General features: G+C 28.5%; 1 protein-coding gene across 1 annotated transcript; it reads left to right on the forward strand.

Moving 5' to 3' along the window:
* The first annotated feature begins 2,406 nt into the window (after nt 1-2,406).
* Nucleotides 2,407-7,022, forward strand: LOC125855210 (probable WRKY transcription factor 13). The gene is made up of 3 exons (XM_049534903.1): nt 2,407-2,758; nt 3,174-3,410; nt 6,575-7,022. The coding sequence occupies exons 1-3, from the start codon at nt 2,454-2,456 to the stop codon at nt 6,744-6,746; spliced, it is 714 nt and encodes a 237-aa protein (XP_049390860.1). The 5' UTR covers nt 2,407-2,453; the 3' UTR covers nt 6,747-7,022.
* The last annotated feature ends 13,862 nt before the right edge of the window (nt 7,023-20,884 follow it).

Raw genomic sequence — 20,884 nt, forward strand, 5'->3', positions numbered from 1 at the left:
AAAGTATAATAGTGAATTACTAGCCAATCAAATGAGGTTGATATTGACCCAATGTTAAAACTAATTAATGAGACAAGAAATTAAACCAAGTATCTAAAAGCATTATTGTTCAATGAAAGTTAAATTAACTGTGTTTCATCAATGAATATGATGACATTTTTGCAAACCAAAGTTAACATAGATTAATGTGTGCAATTGAAGAGAGATCATAACAATATTATAGGGTTGTTTGGAACTTGAGGAGAATTAACTAATCTTGTGTGGTGTTTGTTGGAATAATAATAATAATAAGATTAGAAAAAGTAACATTAATTTATCAAAAAGTATAGAGGAAAAAAGGCAAGAAGCTTTTATATAGCTGCCAAAAAGTCAAATAGGCCCCTAATCTTTCATCTCATCATCATCATGATATCTTCAGAGGTATAGATTTGCAACCAAGATTCATTATCGTTGCTCTTGATTTTTTGTGCTTTTTTGATGCCATAATAAACAAACATATCATACTCATACTCTAGGTTTATGTACTACTTACATACTAATAATAATATATATGTATTCATTCAATTTTGAGGTCGGTAAGCTAGCCAGCTTGAGCGCCCCTTAATTATTATACAACAAAGAAAATCAAGTAATGTTACTCAATACCGCTTGATCAAAGTTGTTTTGAAAGCCTATTAGTTTATATTAATAAACAATCTAGCTAAGAGATCAGTAGTGATTGCAATCGCTTATCAATATTAAATTTAGACGCTTTTTTTAATGAGTATATCAGTCAGTTTAAAGTTACATTGTGCTAAATATGCAAAAATAAAGTATAAATGTAGAGATGTATAATTTGCCTCTAATATACACTACACAATTTCTAGTTCGATTGGTAAATATATTATTTATTTATTTTTATTAATATTAAATCGTCTGAATTGAATTATTAAAAGTGCATTATGGTTTAAATGTTTGAATCAAAATACATATCACACTATTGAATGTTTTGAAAATACACTATAATACATAGTGTTTGAACTTGTCCCTTTTGAGACCATAGGCCTATCATGAATTAACACCTTTTTCACTCCACTTTGTATCAAGTTTCTGTTCCATTATTTTGTACTCATCTCCTTGCCCTTTTATCATTGGATCCATTGCTAAAGATTTCATTGTTGTAATAATATATAAAGAAAAAAATATTGAAAAATTTATGAAATGATGCATGATACTTGAATGCAACAAATTTAAAAAGTCATTCAACTTTTTGGACAAAAAAGGCAAAGAAAGTAACAAATAGAGAGCATTAAGACATGTAAAAGTTCCCATGTTCTCACCCCCCACCTCTCCTTACTGTTCTGATTTGGTTGACATTTGGGCACATGGATTTACCTTTGCTTTTTTGGTTAAAGTTGCAACATGCAGTACAACTTAAAGCTAATTGACTTTGTTTTTTGTTTAGAAATGCAAATCTTTAGTTTAAGTGGTAGTAACTAGTACTACTAACACATTGTACAACACTTAGCATATCTTTAGACATAAAGAAATGTGATATATATCGACACGGGTTTATGGTGGAGTGGTAAGTATTCCTATATTCTTAGTCAGAGGTCTCGAGTTTGAGTCCCCTGGGTACAAAATCACCTTTGTTAGAGAGTGCAGACTTTTCGATGCGAATTCAGATTTAATCGAGCTCCAATATAAATATCAAATATCGAGTAAAAAAACAAAAAGTAAAAGAAATGTGATATATATATTTGACTAGAAAGTATTTAAAGTTTGAATTATATGTTTGAACATGTATTTTTACTTCTCATGAACTAATCTTTGTAATTGATTTATATTGCAGTCCATTTTCTTTACATAATTACAACAACACAAGTTCCTATTTTTAATTTTATTTTATATAATGTTGAACTCCCATATTATATTATCCTTGATATGCGCGCGAGATGGAGTGAGTTATCTAGAGGAATCACCATTATATTTCTTTATATATAATTTTGAATAATAATAATAATAATTCTTGCATCATGAACTAACTTTTCGATTGGCTCTGGATCACTTTCTACTCTCAAGCTAATAATATACACGCATGGACTAAGCTACGGTATCACAAAGGGTTTATTTAAACTCCAATCCCTTCATAAAAAAATCAGATTAGAAATAGAAGTTGTTGAATCCCCCGACTTCTTTCTACATTAACTTCCATAATATTTTATCTTTTCGTGAAAATTCTGATTCTGCCACTATCGAAGACATTTGATTCTTTTAACCTAAACTATCCCTATAAAGATCACCTTTTTTATTTCATTTGGTGTAGTGTCACCAAATATTAGTCCTATTCCTCTTATAAGAAATCAAACTGCCTGGTTTTCTATATTACACCTTCTTCTTCATCCTTTACACACACTGAGAGAGAGAGAGAGAGAGAGAGAGAGATCTAGAGAGAGAAAGAAAAAAAAGAAGCAATGTTTAGCCAAAGCTTGTTTGAGGATCATCAAGATATGTCAACACAACTAGGATTTTTCTCTTTTCCTCCAAATTGCAACAATATGGGCATAAGTAGTAGTACTACTACTTCAAGTACTGCTCTACCATTTATTGGATACAACCAAAATACTCTAAAAACCCTCACTATGATCCCTCCCTCTTTTGATCATAATTCCTTAAATATTGAATCTACACATGATCCAAGGCACAAAGAGGACCTTACTACTTCTATTTTTGGAGGACCCCATCTTCTTTCCTTGCAAAAATCCAATCCAAATACATGGTAATCATTAGTATTTCTAATTCTCCAAAAGTCGTCTATTTTGAAGGATCCAACACATGTGTCTGAATAACATAGCTTAACCTTTTATGTTATTCAAACTCTTCAAAAATATCGACAGATGCACGTAGGATCTTTCAAAATAATTCATTAGATTCTCCAAAAGTCGTCTATTTTCAAGGATCCAATACGGGTGTCTGAACAATATAGCTTTAGCCTCTATGTTGTTCACACTCTTCAAAAATATTGAGGATCCTCCCAAATATGGAGGATCCAAATCCGATTTGGGTGCGACATCATTTTTAAGAGTCTAAGTTAAATAACATAGCTTAACCTTGATTCTTTTCAAATTTTTAATTTTTTTTTTTTGCATGTATAGCTAGTTGTTATGACTAAATATGTGTATGATGGATTTTAGGGCATGGGGAGAAGTGCATGAGAGGAGCAATATTATTAAGAGATCAAGGGAATTTGATCTTGATCATCATAATTTAGGGGTTTCATCAATTAAGATGAAGAAGTTCAAATCATCAAGAAGAAAAGTAAGAGAACCAAGATTTTGTTTCAAGACTATGAGTGATGTGGATGTGTTGGATGATGGTTATAAATGGAGAAAATATGGACAGAAAGTTGTAAAAAATACTCAACATCCCAGGTACTTAATTAATACTTAATTTACTTTTTGTTTTTTCCATTATAATTATACAACCAATTTACTTTTTGTTTTCCATTCTAATTATATCTCTTTATTTGTTAACCTTCAACACTCTTCCTTCATTTTCATTGATAAAATGTTTTGCCTCTCATTTTTGTATTTCAAATAAAAAAACTTACTAATTGTTTAGCCACTCTCTTCACTTGCTAGTCATTAGATTGACTTTAGTAGTGGTTTTGATATTTGGGGGATTTTTTTATCCAACATTCGATATTCGTGATTCTGACTAAATTGAATTCACATTATAAAATCTGTTAGCATTTATAAATAATTTAATAAAATTTAATTGCTTATAGAGCCTATTAAAGGGGAAAGTTCCCTGATCTTCACATTATTATTATTTTTAAAGCTCGAACCTCATACTTTTGATTCAGAGTAGAAGGATCATATTGGTTTGATACTAACATAAGGTGTTTGATACTATATATTATTGTTTATATTATGTATGTATGTATGTAAGGTAATTTCTAGGGAGAGGGTTAAAGTAAATGTTATTATTAACCTCAAAAGAAAAAAAAATGATTGAATAATATTTGTAACTATTTGTACTCATGAAATGATAGCCTTTTTGGGCGTGTTACAGAATTTAAATCAGATCATCTTTTAATTAGGAAATATTATTTGAAAAATGATTGCAAAATTACTTGTTACAAGTAAAAAGAGATTGATGAATCACATCATGATTAAGTGGTTAATAAATAAATACTTGGAACAACTTATTATCAAGATTTGCTAGTGTTAATACTTGAAAGAACCATGCATTATATATGTTATACTATATGAAAACCCTAATTAAGTCCCATAAGTTAATAAAGAAAAAATAAAATAATGATAACTTTTACATCTTTAATTATGTTTGACATGGGAGGATCCCATGGAGGATTCCCTCTTTAGGTTAATAGTAAATTGAAACTTTTATTGTTGAATGATTACTACTATTGAGCTTTATTTTCTTTAGGAGTTTACTTTGTTATATTGTTGATTAGATTTTGTCTGACTGATCTAGCCTAAAAAAATTAAGTTACTCTCCTTAAAAAAGAAACAAATAAAATATCGTAGTGAAAAAATTAAGTTACGCTCCTTAAAAAAGAAACAAATAGAATATCGTTGTGAAGTTAAAAATTTGATTGAGAATATTCAAAATTTAATTTATATTTATGAGAAGTAATTTTTTATATAATTCTTATGAAGGGTATTTAATTAATGATCATCCCTTATCAATGTAGTTTAATCCTTTGTAGTGGGTTTTTTTTAACCTCATAGATATGAATTTTTCTAAATCAATTACAAGTCATCTCCTTAACTCGATAGTGTAAAAATAGGATATGAAAATTAAACTCATTTTAATTTTTAAAAAAAGTGTAAAAACTTTTTATCACAAGGGAGCCCACTGTTGTTAAAGGCACTGGCACTAGTGATAATGAATCCAGCAATTGCCAGTTTGCAATTTGCTACTACTATATGTAACACTATTTCATTTCCATTTCCTCAAAAAAATTATTATTTTTAAAACCTTTTTGTTGTACTAGGTAAAGTACCCCACATTGTCCTACAAACAGCTATATATTGCATTACATATATCAAAATGTTTTAAAATTAGGGGACTACATTGCTTTATTTGTTTTAAATGCTAGGGTTAATATTATCTAGTACATTGGTAAAGGACTAAAGGTTCTTTTACCCTTGAAGTAGCTAGATGTATCACATTTGAGCCGTGAAAATTATCTCTTTCGTATAAGCGTTGTTGAAAATTTTTATAAGTTACATTCTATATATGGAGTCAAAATTATTATTTTTACATATATATAGTAAAGAATGTGATTAACTCAAATTTTCTTGATGAAAATTCTAGTTTCCCTACTGGTTAAAATCTAGTAATCCTAATTAGTCAAATCATTAGGTTTTGGATACAATTTTTAAAAATCCTCTCCGAGAGTTCCTATCTTTTAACTTTCTTGGTCAGTCGAACTCACAATTCTGGAGTAGGAGGTGAAGAGTGCTTAACTAGATGTTTTGGAGTGGTAAGTACTCCTTTATCTTTAACTAGAGGTCTCTGTTCGAGTCCCCTTTCCTTTATTAGGGAGCGTTTTAAGCCCAATGAATGTAAGATTTTCCGGTGCAAATTTTAATTTAATCGGACTCCAATATGAATACCAGACAACAAATGAAGAAAAATAAAGAGTACATTATTTGCAACACTTTTTAGAATTTCTAGTGTTTGTTTTGTCTTCATTTTTAGTATTTTTATGTTAGTGTAAATAAATTGTGGATAAATTTGATGCAGATACGCGTGTTGTCCTATACTGAACAAGTGAAATAATTATAGTCACTGTCCCAAAATCTAATTAGAATATACTATATATTATATATATGCATATATAGTATAGACTAGGGACTCTTTGCAGGTTTTGGCAGTTGTCACAACAAAGGCTAAATTTAAAGAAAATACTGTTCAAAGATAAGAAAATAGACATGAAAGAACATAAAAAAAAAACACTAATGATATTTCCTGTCTATGCCTGCCTATTCATTATTTCCAATAAGTTTGTGTTGCAACATTTTCAGTCAAATCTGACAATATTTGAACCATTTAGGTCTTGGTGTTCGATCAGCTTTTGCGTACCTCATCTGTTTCGTATAGAGTATCTGTTATTTGTCATCAACACATATATCGACTAACAACTTATTTATATGGGGAAAAAGTCATTAAGTATCTCTTTTTGGCAATTTTGTGTTTGTTAAGGTTATTTGTTTACGGTGCGATAGACAAAGCCACAATCGAGAATGACAAAGATAGAATTAAGATTTGAAGTTTATGATTTTTGAACTAGAATCAATCTCATTGCTCGTTTAAATATTTTTACATGTTTGATATGTTTTTAAATATAAATATTTAATCTACGTAAAAGCTACTGAATCCATCTGAACCCCTTTTGAAGTACTCTACCTCCGCCCTTAAATTGTAGTGTGCTAATTGCAAATGATGTACAAATAAATTTCTATTGTTTTTGTATGAACTTTTGAATTTCCTTATAGTAGTAAAGGTATATAGTTTGAAAATTTCTGACTCTACCACTACTGACGAGAAATATTTTGTCTTGTAGGAGCTATTATCGATGTACACAAGATAATTGTAGAGTTAAGAAACGAGTGGAAAGATTAGCAGAAGATCCAAGAATGGTGATTACAACATATGAAGGGAGACATGTTCATTCTCCATCACAAGATGAAGAGGATTCACAAGCTTCATCACAACTTAATAATCTCTTATGGTAGTTTAAAAAAATATATATGGCTAAGTCTTTTTATATAATATACTCAATTTTAATATTAACCCTCTTTGGTTTTTTCATGTAATGGAAATTAGGTTTCATTAATTTCCTAGTTTACTAATGATGGATGCTTATTAACTATAAAATTCAATGTGTAATTTGTTATGTGGACCACTACTAGACTTGGCTCTTTAGTTTGTTGGGCCTCATGCCTCTTACTATATTGTAAAATTTGAAGGCAAAAAAATGAGAACTAAATTTGTGGTCTTATATTTCATATGCTAGCTTGTTTTATTTAAGAAGTTATATGATGATATCATCCTTTTTTATTTTGGATTCTATAGCAAATAATTCAAATATGCTTGTTTATTGTAGACCAAATAATTATTGTTGTTATTTTAGCACACCTATTGAACACTAAAGAGGGGGGGAGGGGGTTACACAAATTTTTACGAAAAGTTGATTGGTAATTTTATTCAAAAAATTAATAAATAAGTGAAAATTAGGCAAAGTTCGGACATTTACTTTACGAGAAAATTGGCTTAGTTTTTAAAAATTATCGGAATTGACCTAATTAAATTCGATTCTTGTTCCTCTTTTTCTCTTTGATGTTTTTAAAGTCGGATTGACTTTAAAAAGTAGTTTTTAAGTCAAAAATAAAAAGTCAAATTGAAATGATTTTAAGTTAAAAAATAAAAAGTAGGGGGAGACCTACTTTTGGTTTTTGACTTATTGTAAGTCATTTTTAACCTTATCAAACACTTTCTAACTTAGTTTAAGTTATTTTGTTATATTTGCAAAACACTTCGAGAAGTTGAAAACTAATTTAAAAATAGGTTTGATCAACTTTTAAGTGAATCCAAATACCATCTTAGTCTTCCTTCCTTCCTTCCTTCAATTGTGTTTGCATATCTGAAGCTTAGCTCAAGTAACTCAATTATATATTTCATGGTTCTATTGTGGGATTTGGGCTAAAGAACTAATATACATATTTAACACCATCTCACTATAACAACCATACAATTTTCAAATAAGTATTATTATTATTATTATTATTATAATGAGATTTAACTATAGTAACCATCAGGGCCGTCTCAACAAGTTTGGGGGCCTAAAGCCAAACTTCATTAAGAGGCCCTATTTTTTTTAGTTGACAAATATAAATTGAATAATTATACCACAATCAGTGTAATCCTACAAATGAGGTTTAGAGAGGCAGGATATATACAAACATTATGAAGTAAGAATGCAAATAATGTAAATTTTCAAACTTCATAAAGAGGCTCTATTTTTTTTAGTTGACAAATATAAATTGAATAATTATACCATAATTAGTGTAATCCTACAAATGAGGTCTAGAGAGGCAGGATATATGCAGCCATTATGAAGTAATAATGCAAATAATGTAAATTTTCAATGAAAATTATATAATATAAAGTTAGAATAATAAAACATGACTCAAATTTTTTAAAAATATGATGATATTAAAATAAAGTTTTGATGAATTTGATAAGTAGATATAATAATATTAAAATATTGTTGATTAGTTTTGGTACTTGAAATTTGAATAAGACACCAAAAACAAATTTGATCTTTTTATAACACACAACAAATTCAGAGGTGGAGCCAATGTTAAGAGTTTAGGGGTTCTAAATCAATTTTGTTTGCGGGTTCACATGTTAATATACATATATTTATTTAATTTTTTAATACAAATATAGGGTCTACAAAAAAGCTAGTGAGTTCGTTCGAATCCATGAACCCCACCTAGCTTCGCCTCTAACAACAATAGATTTTATAGAAGATTTGAACGTTTGAGAGACTTTAGAATATTCAATAATGATCAAAGAATAAAAATAGTGAAAGGGGAATAAAGAAAAGTAAGTATAAGAACACAATACGGTTGGTTCATATCGTCATATATAAATGAGCTAGTCAACAAAATAAATAGCCACATGCAAAACTAGAAAGAATACTATAATTGACTAGCCACATAAGAATCTAGAAAAGATACTACAATCAACTAAACAATATTCCATTTCTCAATTATATTTTCTATACAAAAAATTCTTGGTAACCATGCAATAAACCATAATTTGAGGAATGGTGAAAGTAATTTTTGAATCACTTTAGAGTTGAAATCGACAATGAAATTATGTCATTGCAAAAATGTATATTTCAAAAAGATTTTTAAGGATATATACTGTTATACACAATATACTTGTGGTATACGAAGATATATCAAAGATTTACACAAATATACAAGAAAATGTATACGGTTTCTTTTGGGCCTCAAAACCTCATTTTTGAACATCCTCTGAAAATCAGTCCAACACAAATAGTACTTTAGTGATGATTTTAATTAACAAATAAGCTTCAATTTAAGTTTCTTAAACTGCCTAAATATTACTAAATACAATAATTAGTGAACTTAAGTCATTATATCATGCAATTTTCCTTTATTTGATATCATTTAGTAAGTCCACTTGACATAGGGTTCCAATTTACCCTAATATATCAATTGAAGATATCAATTTCAATTTTAAGGCCCAAAAGAAACCCAATACTCTGACTGAACATAAGAAGAAAAATAAGCCCTTACCATACCCAAAGGTTTAATTAAGAGAAAATTGTATGAAATAACAAACTATTAATTCAAATTAAATGCTATAGCTATATTTTCTTTTATTTGTAATTCGCAACAAACATTCCATGTTTTTTGTCATCCCATTTGTATACCGAAATATACAAATAGACCCATTTGGTATACATATGTGTTGTATAAAAATTAATCGCAGGACCCATTTGTATACCGAAATATACAAATAGACTCATTCGGTATACATATGTGTTGTACAAAAATTAATTGCAAGACTCATTTGTATACCGAAATATACAAATAGATCCATTCGGTATACATATGTGTTGTATATATGAGTAATTTTGTTTATATACAATTACTATGTTTTAGTTTGTATACCAAAATATACAAATACAGATTTTTATGTATATGTATACCGAAATATATAGATTAATAGTCATAGCAAACATAAAGTTTGCTATAGAGCGCAACTATACAAACTATAATTATAGCATACATATGATTTTAATGTTTCTAAATCTAAAATTTACTCTTTAATTAATAATGGGGAATTTTCGCAAATACCTACTATAATAAACTTAATTATACTTCATAGCTATAGTTTGCATATTTACGGGCCATAGCTACAGTTTAAGCTGCTTTGTTTGTATAATTCGCGAGTATGTTTGAATAATTGAGCTATTTTTGTATAAAATTTGAAATAACGGATGTATACAAACACAAATATCTGAACTTAAAACAGTTATACAAATTATATTATACAAAATTACATTATACAAAAGTTATACAAATTTCGAATTATACAAACGTGTGAATTGTACAAACTCGAAACCCAATCCACATAATTATCATTGAATGTTGATCACAAGTGGTAATTAACTAAAACTACAACCATAATGATTAATTAACTAGTATACGCTTACTTAACCATATAATTTTCCCATTAATAATCAGTAACCAAATGACCTCTTTATTGAATTGAGATGAAAAGATAGTGGACATTCAAGTTTGTAAGAAATAAGTGTACAATATGCTTTATCAAAATTGACTTGTCGAAAATGTTTCTAACAATTTTTTCGTCCCATTACAATGAGGTAAAAAAATATTCCCCTTAGCAAAGAACTACCTCAATCCTTGCTTCACAGCCATTATATTTTAGCTGATTGATGAATATCAAAGATAGACATATCACGATGCATGCCCTTTAGTTGACATTCATTCAAGTTTGTAAGAAAAGAGTGTACATAGATATATATGTACGGGGAATCCAAGGTAGATACTTTTCACTCTGTCCAAAATATATTATGTACCATATAATACTATACTATATAGTATATATATAATATATAGACAATAACTATATATATAGTCTAAAGTAGGAACTTTTAATAAAAGTTGATAGTACGGTAAGAAATGTTTCTTGTGTTTAGAGAAGTGTCTATCGACATCATGTCTCATTGTTTGTTAGTATTCTAAACCAAAATAAGATCACATATTATATATAATAATACGTAATTATGAAAAAGAAAAACTTGAGAATTATATATAACATGGAGAAACATGTTTTATTAATGCTTAACATATAAAGTTTGGTTAAGAATGTCTATTGATGTTGTAATAGAATTTTTCTTTCTTTCTTTCTTTAATATTTTGTCGTAACTTTTTACTGGTGTATTTTTTTTGGTAAACAATGTGTTCTAAAACATGATTTTTTAATTGTATATATAGAATACTCATTTTGTTGTTTCTTATTATTTGTCAACTTAATACTGGTGTAACTTATAAATAAAAACTATTTATAAGTTACTATATTAATTTGCATTTTTAAGTCGTACTTGTATAAGTTTTTGAGTTTAGTTAAACTGACGCGTGCATTGATTTAATTATAAGTATCTTATAAGATAGTTTATACAAATCATCAATTCGAACTTGATTAATAATTACATTAATTTGATCATAAATTTTGAAGTTTAGAATTTGATGAGTAGTTGAAATTGGGTTCATGAATGCATTTTACTTTAATTTTTTTAAAAAAAATTTGTGAGCGGAAGTTTCAAAATCCAAAAATTAATCTGTATCCATTTTTAACTTGAAATTTTTTTGAAGATAGATTTGCAAAATCTCATCCAAAATTTATCATCAAAAAATATTTAAAGGTAAGAACTCAAAAAATAATTCAAAATTTATGATCAAACAGATATTTGAAGACAAATATTCATAATTGATTCAAAATATATGACCAGATGCTAGCTAAAATGTACGTCCTTATCCTAATGCATGGAATCAATTGAATGAATAATGAATTTAATTTAATAAGTAAGTCTCATACTTAGGTTCATATTTAAATTAAATTATTAAAAAGAATCTTATTTTAAGAAAGTCTAAAGATTAGCATGTGAGTCCTACTAATCTCTCCATTTGTCTTAATCAAAATTATGGGGATGCTCATACACATACTTCCAAAAATAATCCTCTTTTTAACTATATTATCTTTTTTTTTTTAAAAAAAATTAAGTAATACTTTAAAAAATGTAATTTTTAGAAGTAATAAAATAATCAAAGTGAAAATTCCAAAAAAAATATTTTTTTTAAAAAGAGTAGGGTCCACATGGGAAAATTATCAGTGTTTTCCTTGTATGTACCCCACGTGGGAACTACTTTGTCGAACACCACGTGGTGCCTCGTGACAGGCACGTTCAAAACCCTAATTTCTAGGTTAAGTTTTAGTACTTAAATTCTTTACTTAGAGACGTTTGACCATGAAATTTTTCACTTTTTTCGGAATTGAACTTCAAATTCAATATGTTCGGTCATAAACTTCTTAAATTCAAATTGACGTTGAGTTTCAGAATTTTTAAAAATTTGAGAAACAACAATAAGAAATATTCATCTTTTTCACTTCAAATAATTTAAATCATGAAAAAAATTGTCCTAAATATATAGATAATGCTTTAAACTATCCCGTGATTTAGTTTTCTATGAAGTTCCCCTTTACCTTTATCACCCAAAAGATGTTATAAAACCATACACATTTAGGATGAATGAGCTAGGTGATGACAACGACGACAATAATAATATACTTTGTAGTCTTATATGTGAAGTCTAGAGAGCTAAGTTTGGGTGTATAGAGAAACTATTTTTGATAGACCCTAACAACTCAAGAAAAAATATTTTTTTCAAAAAAGATATAAGAGATGTATGAATGAGCTAGACGACATTCGACATCAAAAGATATAAATTTCTATCAACCAAAATAGAAAAAAACAAATCAAATCAACTTTTAAATAAGTAAGTGAATTAATAATTTGTATTAGTACGTTTGGATGTATAATCTAAAAGGGCCAACAATGGTTACTTTAGTTAAGTGCTAACCGGAAATATTCAAATTGAACCAAAAATACCAAAGATTATTTTAGTATGAAAAATGTTATTATTAATAATGGTACGTAGCTATCCCAAGTCTTGACTATTATTTTTGGATTATAGGTTCCAAAGTGTTCATGTTAGTGACTACAAGTAAATGTTTTGATACGACAAATAAATCAAATTATAATAATGTTTAGTGATGAAGATAGATGGTAGTATATGTTTGCTATGTGAATGTTAAGAGGCCCCTTTCAAGGAAATTCTAATGTTATTATTTTCTCCTTTGATAAGGAGATGTTATACCTTTTAAAATCAAATTTTTTTAGCATAAATTTGAATTAATCAGGCTCAAATAAATATTCAAATATTTGAATATTTAAGTAAGAATTCAGAAAAATGACCTCTTGCGTTCGGTATTGAGATTTTTTTTTTGAATTTTTCATTTAGTGTTTAGTGTTCAGTATTCATATTGGAATTACACTAAATTCAGGTTTGTGCTGAAATTTTTTACATTAGAAGATAAAACGTTTTCAAACAAAGACGACTTGATATCCAACGATATTTGTGTTCACAATGCAAAAATAGTAAGAAAAACAAACAACACAAATCTCACTAGTTTAGGTCTTAATTATGTGCCTTTACTTTAGTTTTTGAAATTACTTTATGTATCATTGTATCCAAGTGTGATTTGCATGTAAGATGCAGTGACTCTCTCTCATTCGACTCGCCTTTCTTCCCCTCTCTCGCCTCTCTTCGTATGTATATGTATTTCAGAATGTATCTTGTATCAAAGATACAATGTTGATTCTCTTGCTCGCCTCTCTTTTCTATCGCACGCCTCTTCCTTCTCTCACTCACCTCTATTTGTACTTGTATTTCAAAATGTATCTGGTATCAAAGATACATATATCTAGTATCTGATCACTTGTAATCTTATACAAAATTACCAATTAGTGAGACAATATATAATTATTTCAAACTACAGAATGAATTAATATGTATTGTAGAAATATTTATGTAATTAGATAATTCTTCCTTGAAAAAAATAGATCATCAACACAGAAAATTAAACTTGGGCTCATAAACGCTAGGCCTCTTTATCATGTTGGACCACTACCTGCAACTTGTAATTGGGCTTTCCTTAAGCTCAACTAACTATAAATAGCCCAATTAAACCAATTTTTGGCACTATAATTTAAAAAAGAGAAAATTGTGCAATACAACAAACTATTAATTCAAAATAAATGCTATAGCTATATTTTAATTTAAGGAAACAATATTTATCTTACTTATAACAGTTTATAAATTCTATTAAGAGACAATATTACGGGTTTTAAACCTACTCTTAAAAAATTCTTACTTATAACAGTTTATTTACGGGTTATAACATATCAATTAAATTTAACTTTATTTAAAAATCAATTAAAATTTAATATAATAAAAGATTAATCTCTTTATATTTTTATATTATTAATTATTAATAGTTAATTAATTTGATTGCAGTTCCTTTCTTAAAATCAGTAATTATCAATTACTTAAATTTAGGGATTTACATCGATTACAGTTCCTTGATTACTGTTACACTCCAAAACCACCTATTCACGTTAATCCCACCCCCACGCCTATCCAAAACTGCACGCCACCACCCCACTACCCCACATTCACAATCGTCCCTCCCATCTCTCTCACCACCCCACTACCTCAACTTCACAATCGTCCCTCCCATTCTGTTTCTCATCATCATCATGTCGGAGAAAACGATTCTAACGCCTCGAAAGAATCCTCGATTAGTTGAAGCAACTTTTACGGATGAAGTACATGCTCCAACATTCAACATATTGACTCAAACCCCATCGCCAAAAAATGTTGAAATTCCGGCAAAGGATGGTTCCTCTCAATCGAAGAATCAAATGGAGAAAAAAATGAAGCAAAGAAAACGGTAAGTCGTGCAAATCAAAAGGGAAAAAAGAGGAAGGGAAAAATTGTAGAAACCCATTCAAATTCAGATTTGAATTTTGTAAACAAGATACAAAAGAAAAAAACAAAAAAAGCTACAAATGTCGAAGTTGCTAAATCTTCAAAACCACATCAAGAAGAACAAAAAAAAAAGGAATTAGAAATCCCAATATCGAAAAAGGCAAAAAAAATTGTTAGGGTTAGTATATTATTTAATTTATTTTCACATTATTCAAATTAGTGATTTTTTTGCTAAAAATATTACATTATGCTTATTGTTGTTACAAAACTTTTATTTGGGTGAAACTTGTACGAAATTTGAATAATATTTGTATGAATCTGATTTTAATATATGATTTTTGAATATTGTATGAAATGTGATATAATATTGGTATGCAAATGGTATGAAATGTGTTTTGACATTGATATGAAATTGATTTGATATTAGTAGCCCAATTTGTTGATTTTAGTACAGTTTGTTAAATTACTCTGTTTGGTATGAATTATGACTAATATTGATATGAAATTGAGATTTTCCTTCTAGGAAGGTTTCTTTTTCAATTTCTCCATTAATGTATTTAAATTTTTAACATTGGTATGAAAATGATATAAATTGATATTAAATGTTGTTTTAAAAATTAATTTTATTGTTGTTGGATAAATTTATGAAAGTAGCTTGTTAAATGGTACAGTGCACATGAATTTGGTATGATGTTTGAATAATATTGATGTGAATTTTTTTTAAATCTGGTATGATGTACTACTAAATTTATGTATATGCATGTGAATGAAACATGAATAATAATGATATGAACTTACTTTTATATATGTTTTATGAATGTTGATATGAAATTGATTTATTTTTGGTATAATTTTTGTTATATAATTTAATTATAACTAGTTATAAACTGAAGTTGGTGTTGAAATGAAACATGAATATTGTTGGTATGAAGCATGTTTTAATTCAGTATAAACAATTTTATTTTATAGGCAAGGAAGACATACACACACTGATCTTCATGCACAAAAACATGAGTGTTTTTGGCGATCTGTTGACTTTCCTCGGGCAACAGAGGTTTCAACAATTTTTGGAACAAACATCATTTGGTGTATTTTATGAGCTACCCCATATAAAGATTCAATGTCAGTTATTGCGCCATTTGTTACTTCTTGAATTTGAAAACGTCGAAGACGACATGTTTATTGTCAAAATAAACGGTACAGTACTACGCTTTGGGATTAAGGTATTCATAGCAGTAACTGGTCTCAAATGTGGACTCCTTACCGACTTTGTTTTAGATCCGTCTATTCCAAATAGACTTATCCAAAAGTATTTTGGTGAAATGACCAAAGTCCCTAAGTTAGACTTAGAAGCTAACTTCTTTGAGCCCGAAGATCGTTTTAAAATTGGTGTTCTGTTCTTCATTAGTACATTTCTCACTAGTTCTGAGGCCTCCAAAATAACCATACCTAAATTGTATTTTGATTTGGTTGAGTCCGGCCAGTATGTCAACTTTCCATGGGGTAATGATTTTTTCAGGTTGACTCTTAAAGCTTGCAGTCGTAGGTTGGGAAAAAATCATACATCATTCAAATTTAGTCAATTCCACTTAGCCTTGTAGATTTAGTTTTATGAGTGTTGTCATCCATTTGACAACACAGTTGCTATCCGTGTTGCAAATGGCACACCTCGTATTCTCAACTGGAAGACATCGAATGAAAGTATTTTCTTTGATGACTTAAAGAATACAATTTTCAGAACATATGGCAACCATGTCATTTTTTATTTATTGTCCTTCAATAGTTATCATTTATTACCTTTTGTTTATAATTTTTAATTGTCCCATCTTATTTTGTTACTACAACATAAATTTAAAAACATGGTGCTTACGGATGAAGAGATGAATGTTATTGATCAGAACAATTTACATGAATCTTCTAGTCACCATGAGATAGAAAATCAAGCAACATCAGAAAGGAATGATGTTGACTTCGATGAAAAGTACGTTGAGTTGAAAAAGAAAATTGCAGAGGTTAGTATACAATAAAAAAATATCATTTAATATATATTTTACATATTACAAGAAATTTATTCAATCTTTAATGTTTAATGACAAGTTCGACAAGAGTTGAAGGAACTGAAGGATAATGTTATTTTCTCAATCCCTTTTCAGTTACTTAATATTACATCTTATTTTGTAATCTTTTAATGTTTAACATATATGTTTATATCTGTTGACAAGGTTGACAAGAACATGACCGAATTGAAAGCATATGTCGATAATTCGACAAAGTTGATAATCGATGAGATTAGGTCTTCAAGAGCTCAACCAACACAAACATCACACCAAGAGGTATTAAAGGGTTTGAGAAAGTTAAGAACTGATCAATTGTTGTATCTATATTTTTGGTCTGCAATTGATATTATCATGGTATGAATTCTGTATGAGCCAATAATTATGCAATGTATGATTTTGAATTGTAGCTGGTATTATATTGGTATGAATTTGTTATTAGCAAATTTTATGCGTTATTTTTCAGTTTTATGTTTTTTGGATATTAATATTATGTTGGTATGAATATTGAATGAAGTAGTTCTTATTCATCTATTTGTTGATGTTTGACATTGGTATTATAAAATTTGTATTAGCTTTGTATGAATAATGTATGAAATTGTATTTTACATTATTTTCTGTTGGTTTAAATTTGGTATTAATATTGTATACCAAGAGGTATTAAAGGGTTTGAGAAAGTTAAGAACTGATCAATTGTTGTATCTATATTTTTGGTCTGAAATTGATATTATCAGGATATGAATTGTGTATGAGGCAGTAATTATGCAATGTATGATTTTGGATTGCAGCTGGTATTATATTGGTATGAGTTTGTTATGAGCAAATTTTATGTATTATTTTTCAGTTTTATGTTGTTTGGATATTGGTATTATGTTGGTATGAATATTGAATGAAGTAGTTCTTATGCATCTGTTCGTTGATGTTTGACATTGGTATTATAAAATTTGTATTAGCTTTGTATGAATAATGTATGAAATTGTATTTTATATTATTTTCTGTTGGTTTAAATTTGATATTAATATAATATTAAATTATTGAAATGCAATATTCATGTTGTTGGTTTAAATTTTGTATTAATCTTGTATTAAATTTGTAAGAGACAGTTTTTACGCATGATTGTCTGAATAAATTTTATTTTACTGTATAAATTAGGATGATGCCCACCAATATGTTGAAGAAATTGAAAAAGATCGAATGGATCAACCATCAATTTCAATGAGGAAATACACAGATATTTCAAACACCAATGGTATGAGAACTAATCCTAATATAATGTGTATATTAACTTACAAAGTTTTTTTAACATTAATTTTTCTTTTTTGAATATATACCTGAAGCACATAATTCAATTGACCAAACAGTTGGTGGTGTTTTTAATGCAGACATATCTGGATCATCAACTTTAAAACCACCAACATTGGATGATTATCCTGATTTGACCATGACATAGAGTGTTGAACTTGATTCAATTCTCAATGTGACTACTACTCCAGATTTGCAACCAAGATATAGAAACCCCGCTAAGTATGACACATCTCCGTATATTCGGTTGTCGGAAGGTGAAAGCAGTGTAAGAAGAGGTCTTATTTTCTCTCGTATCAAACGTCCGTTAGAAAGTCACAATGGGTTTTAGGTTGCTGCTGAGTTGATCGATGAGTTTAACAAATGGGTTTTCAAAGATGTTTCATCTAGGCGTGACAGATATATGTGTAAATAAAGCTATTTTTTAAAAATACTATCCAAACAATGCGTTTATAATTTTTTAAAATATATTTTTAATGTACACAGGAAATTTGCTTATTCAAAGGTCAAAGATAAATTTGAACCTCAAATGGACTTGGTGTTGTCAAAGTTTCAGAATGGATTTTTTCAACATAAAGGTTAAAGTTGGCTGGCCTTGGAAAGACGAGGTAAGTCATATCTATCAACTTTTTTAATAGTTAATATGTAACTCATACTTCAAATTATTGTCATTATTTTTGGAGTTTTTGTTTAAAATCTGTTTTGAAATTGATATTCATTTTGTATGATTTTCTTATACAATATCCATCATGTATGCATTTTGAATGATTTCTGAATGAGGAGGGTATAAAATGTTCACTAATATGAACAATACATTATATATTAAAGTTGCATGAAATTGATATCCAACAGTATTCATGTATGTAATTGGTATGATTAATGAATGATTTTGATATAAAAAATCAACTGACATGAAGAGTACATTAAACAAGTAGCTACATTGAATTTGATATCCATTCTATATATATTTGAAACCTTTTTTAATGGCTTGTTATTTGGTAACAACATGTTAATATCATTATATATTATCTGCGGAAGAAGGTAAAGTATTCTCCACTATCACTATCATACAGTATGGTTGACTGTTGGCTTATGACGTGGGTTGATAACATTGGAAAATAGTGAAGAGATTCCAATTACGACATGAGATCCATTTCTCTTTACGACGATGTTGGACAGTGCATTAGAGATTTCAAATTGCTTGCCAACATTTTTTGGGACAGAGTTGACGATGTCATTATTCTTGTCAGTGTTAGTAAATCATTTCATTGAATTTTGGTTGTCTTCCAAATCAAGCTTGGATGGCTACATGTATACGATTTGATGATGGAAGGAGCTCTTCATGACAAGAATGTCAATATAGCTGTTGGTAAACTTGTCACAATGATACCACTATTTTTAACGACCACAGAATTTTATGGTAAAATGCTTGATCTGTATGCCAATAATCTCCCCAATTATGTTAACAAGTCTCAATCCGACCCACTTGAAGTCAAGCATATGAAATGTGTGCCTCAACAAGAAGAAAGTTTCAAGTATGTATTTATATACTTTATTGATTTCATCGAAAAAGTTAACTCAATTTATTTCTTAAAATGATTTTTCTTTCAATTTTTTTCCAGTGATTGTGGTTTGTACACATATCTATTTGCTGAATACATCAGTAATGGAGTTTTTGATATGCGTTCTGTTGATATCGATACAAAGTATGATCGTCAAAGGTAGGCCACAATCATATGACATTATGGAAGAACAAAGAATGATGATGGCGCGATCAGTGAGAGTGAAGTAACTGATATTGTTGCTAGCAAATTTGGTGGACCCCGCATAGCAAAAGAACATGCTCCGAATATCAGCAATTATCCTACACCAATACAATGAGATCAAATTTGAGATAGTTGATTGCACCATAGATTTTTTAGAATTACATGTTTTTTTTTAAACTTTTGGACGATATTTTTGTGTTTGTTACAGCTTTAAGTATTTGATATATATAATATCCACTGTTTTATTCCAAAAGGATACCAACTACATATGAATTATAGATTGACTATTCTAATTTCATGATACTAGTTATATACAGACTGCATTCCAAATGGATATACTATTCTAAAGATAAATTACACATTGAGTATAATAATTTTTCCGAATAACAATTATATACGAAATGCATACAAAGTGGATTCAACATTTAGAGTTTATGAGCTTAAAGTGTCTTATTAACTAGAAACAAAACAAATACTAATGTGGATTTCATGAACTAACTCTGTCCTATAATTGGTTTCCAAACTGTACACTTTTGACATCCAAATTCATACATGATTGAGTTTTTTTTACTTCATATTATAACACAAAAATAAAAAAATCAAAATGAATGAAGTTGGTATCCAACCTATATAAATACCTTGTAGAAACGATTATACCAATGTAAAATAGTGATCATTGTATTTTGTAAAAACCTCAATTACATCTAGTTTTTACATTTTTTCAACTTGGACACCTTATGAATATCAAATTAATACAAATTGCAAATTATATTGTCGTAACAAGTGTGGATTAAGTATTTTAAAGATGTATGAAGTTGATATACAATCTGTATAAATACTGTAAGAAACGAATCTGACAATTTAAAACAGAGATCATTAAATTTTACACCAAAATCAATTACATCTTATTTTATTTTTATTTAGAGTAGGACACCGGTCGGAAACCAAATTAATACTGATGCCACTTACATTAAATAATATTAGTCGCTATTAGGTTGCATACCAAATGGATACCAAATGCATACCATAATTACCTTATATAATGTTCACTAATATGATAATTAACTTATATATT

This window comes from Solanum stenotomum, chromosome 2 (assembly GCF_019186545.1).
Source record: "Solanum stenotomum isolate F172 chromosome 2, ASM1918654v1, whole genome shotgun sequence".
Lineage (NCBI taxonomy): Eukaryota > Viridiplantae > Streptophyta > Magnoliopsida > Solanales > Solanaceae > Solanum > Solanum stenotomum.

What these genes read in the sequence shown, in the direction of transcription:
- LOC125855210 (XM_049534903.1), top strand. Translation starts at nt 2,454, where the DNA reads ATGTTTAGCCAAAGCTTGTTTGAGGATCATCAAGATATGTCAACACAA. An exon ending in AAATCCAATCCAAATACATG is followed by an intron (nt 2,759 to 3,173) that starts GTAATCATTAGT and finishes GATGGATTTTAG; the next exon opens with GGCATGGGGAGAAGTGCATG. An exon ending in AAAAATACTCAACATCCCAG is followed by an intron (nt 3,411 to 6,574) that starts GTACTTAATTAA and finishes TTTGTCTTGTAG; the next exon opens with GAGCTATTATCGATGTACAC.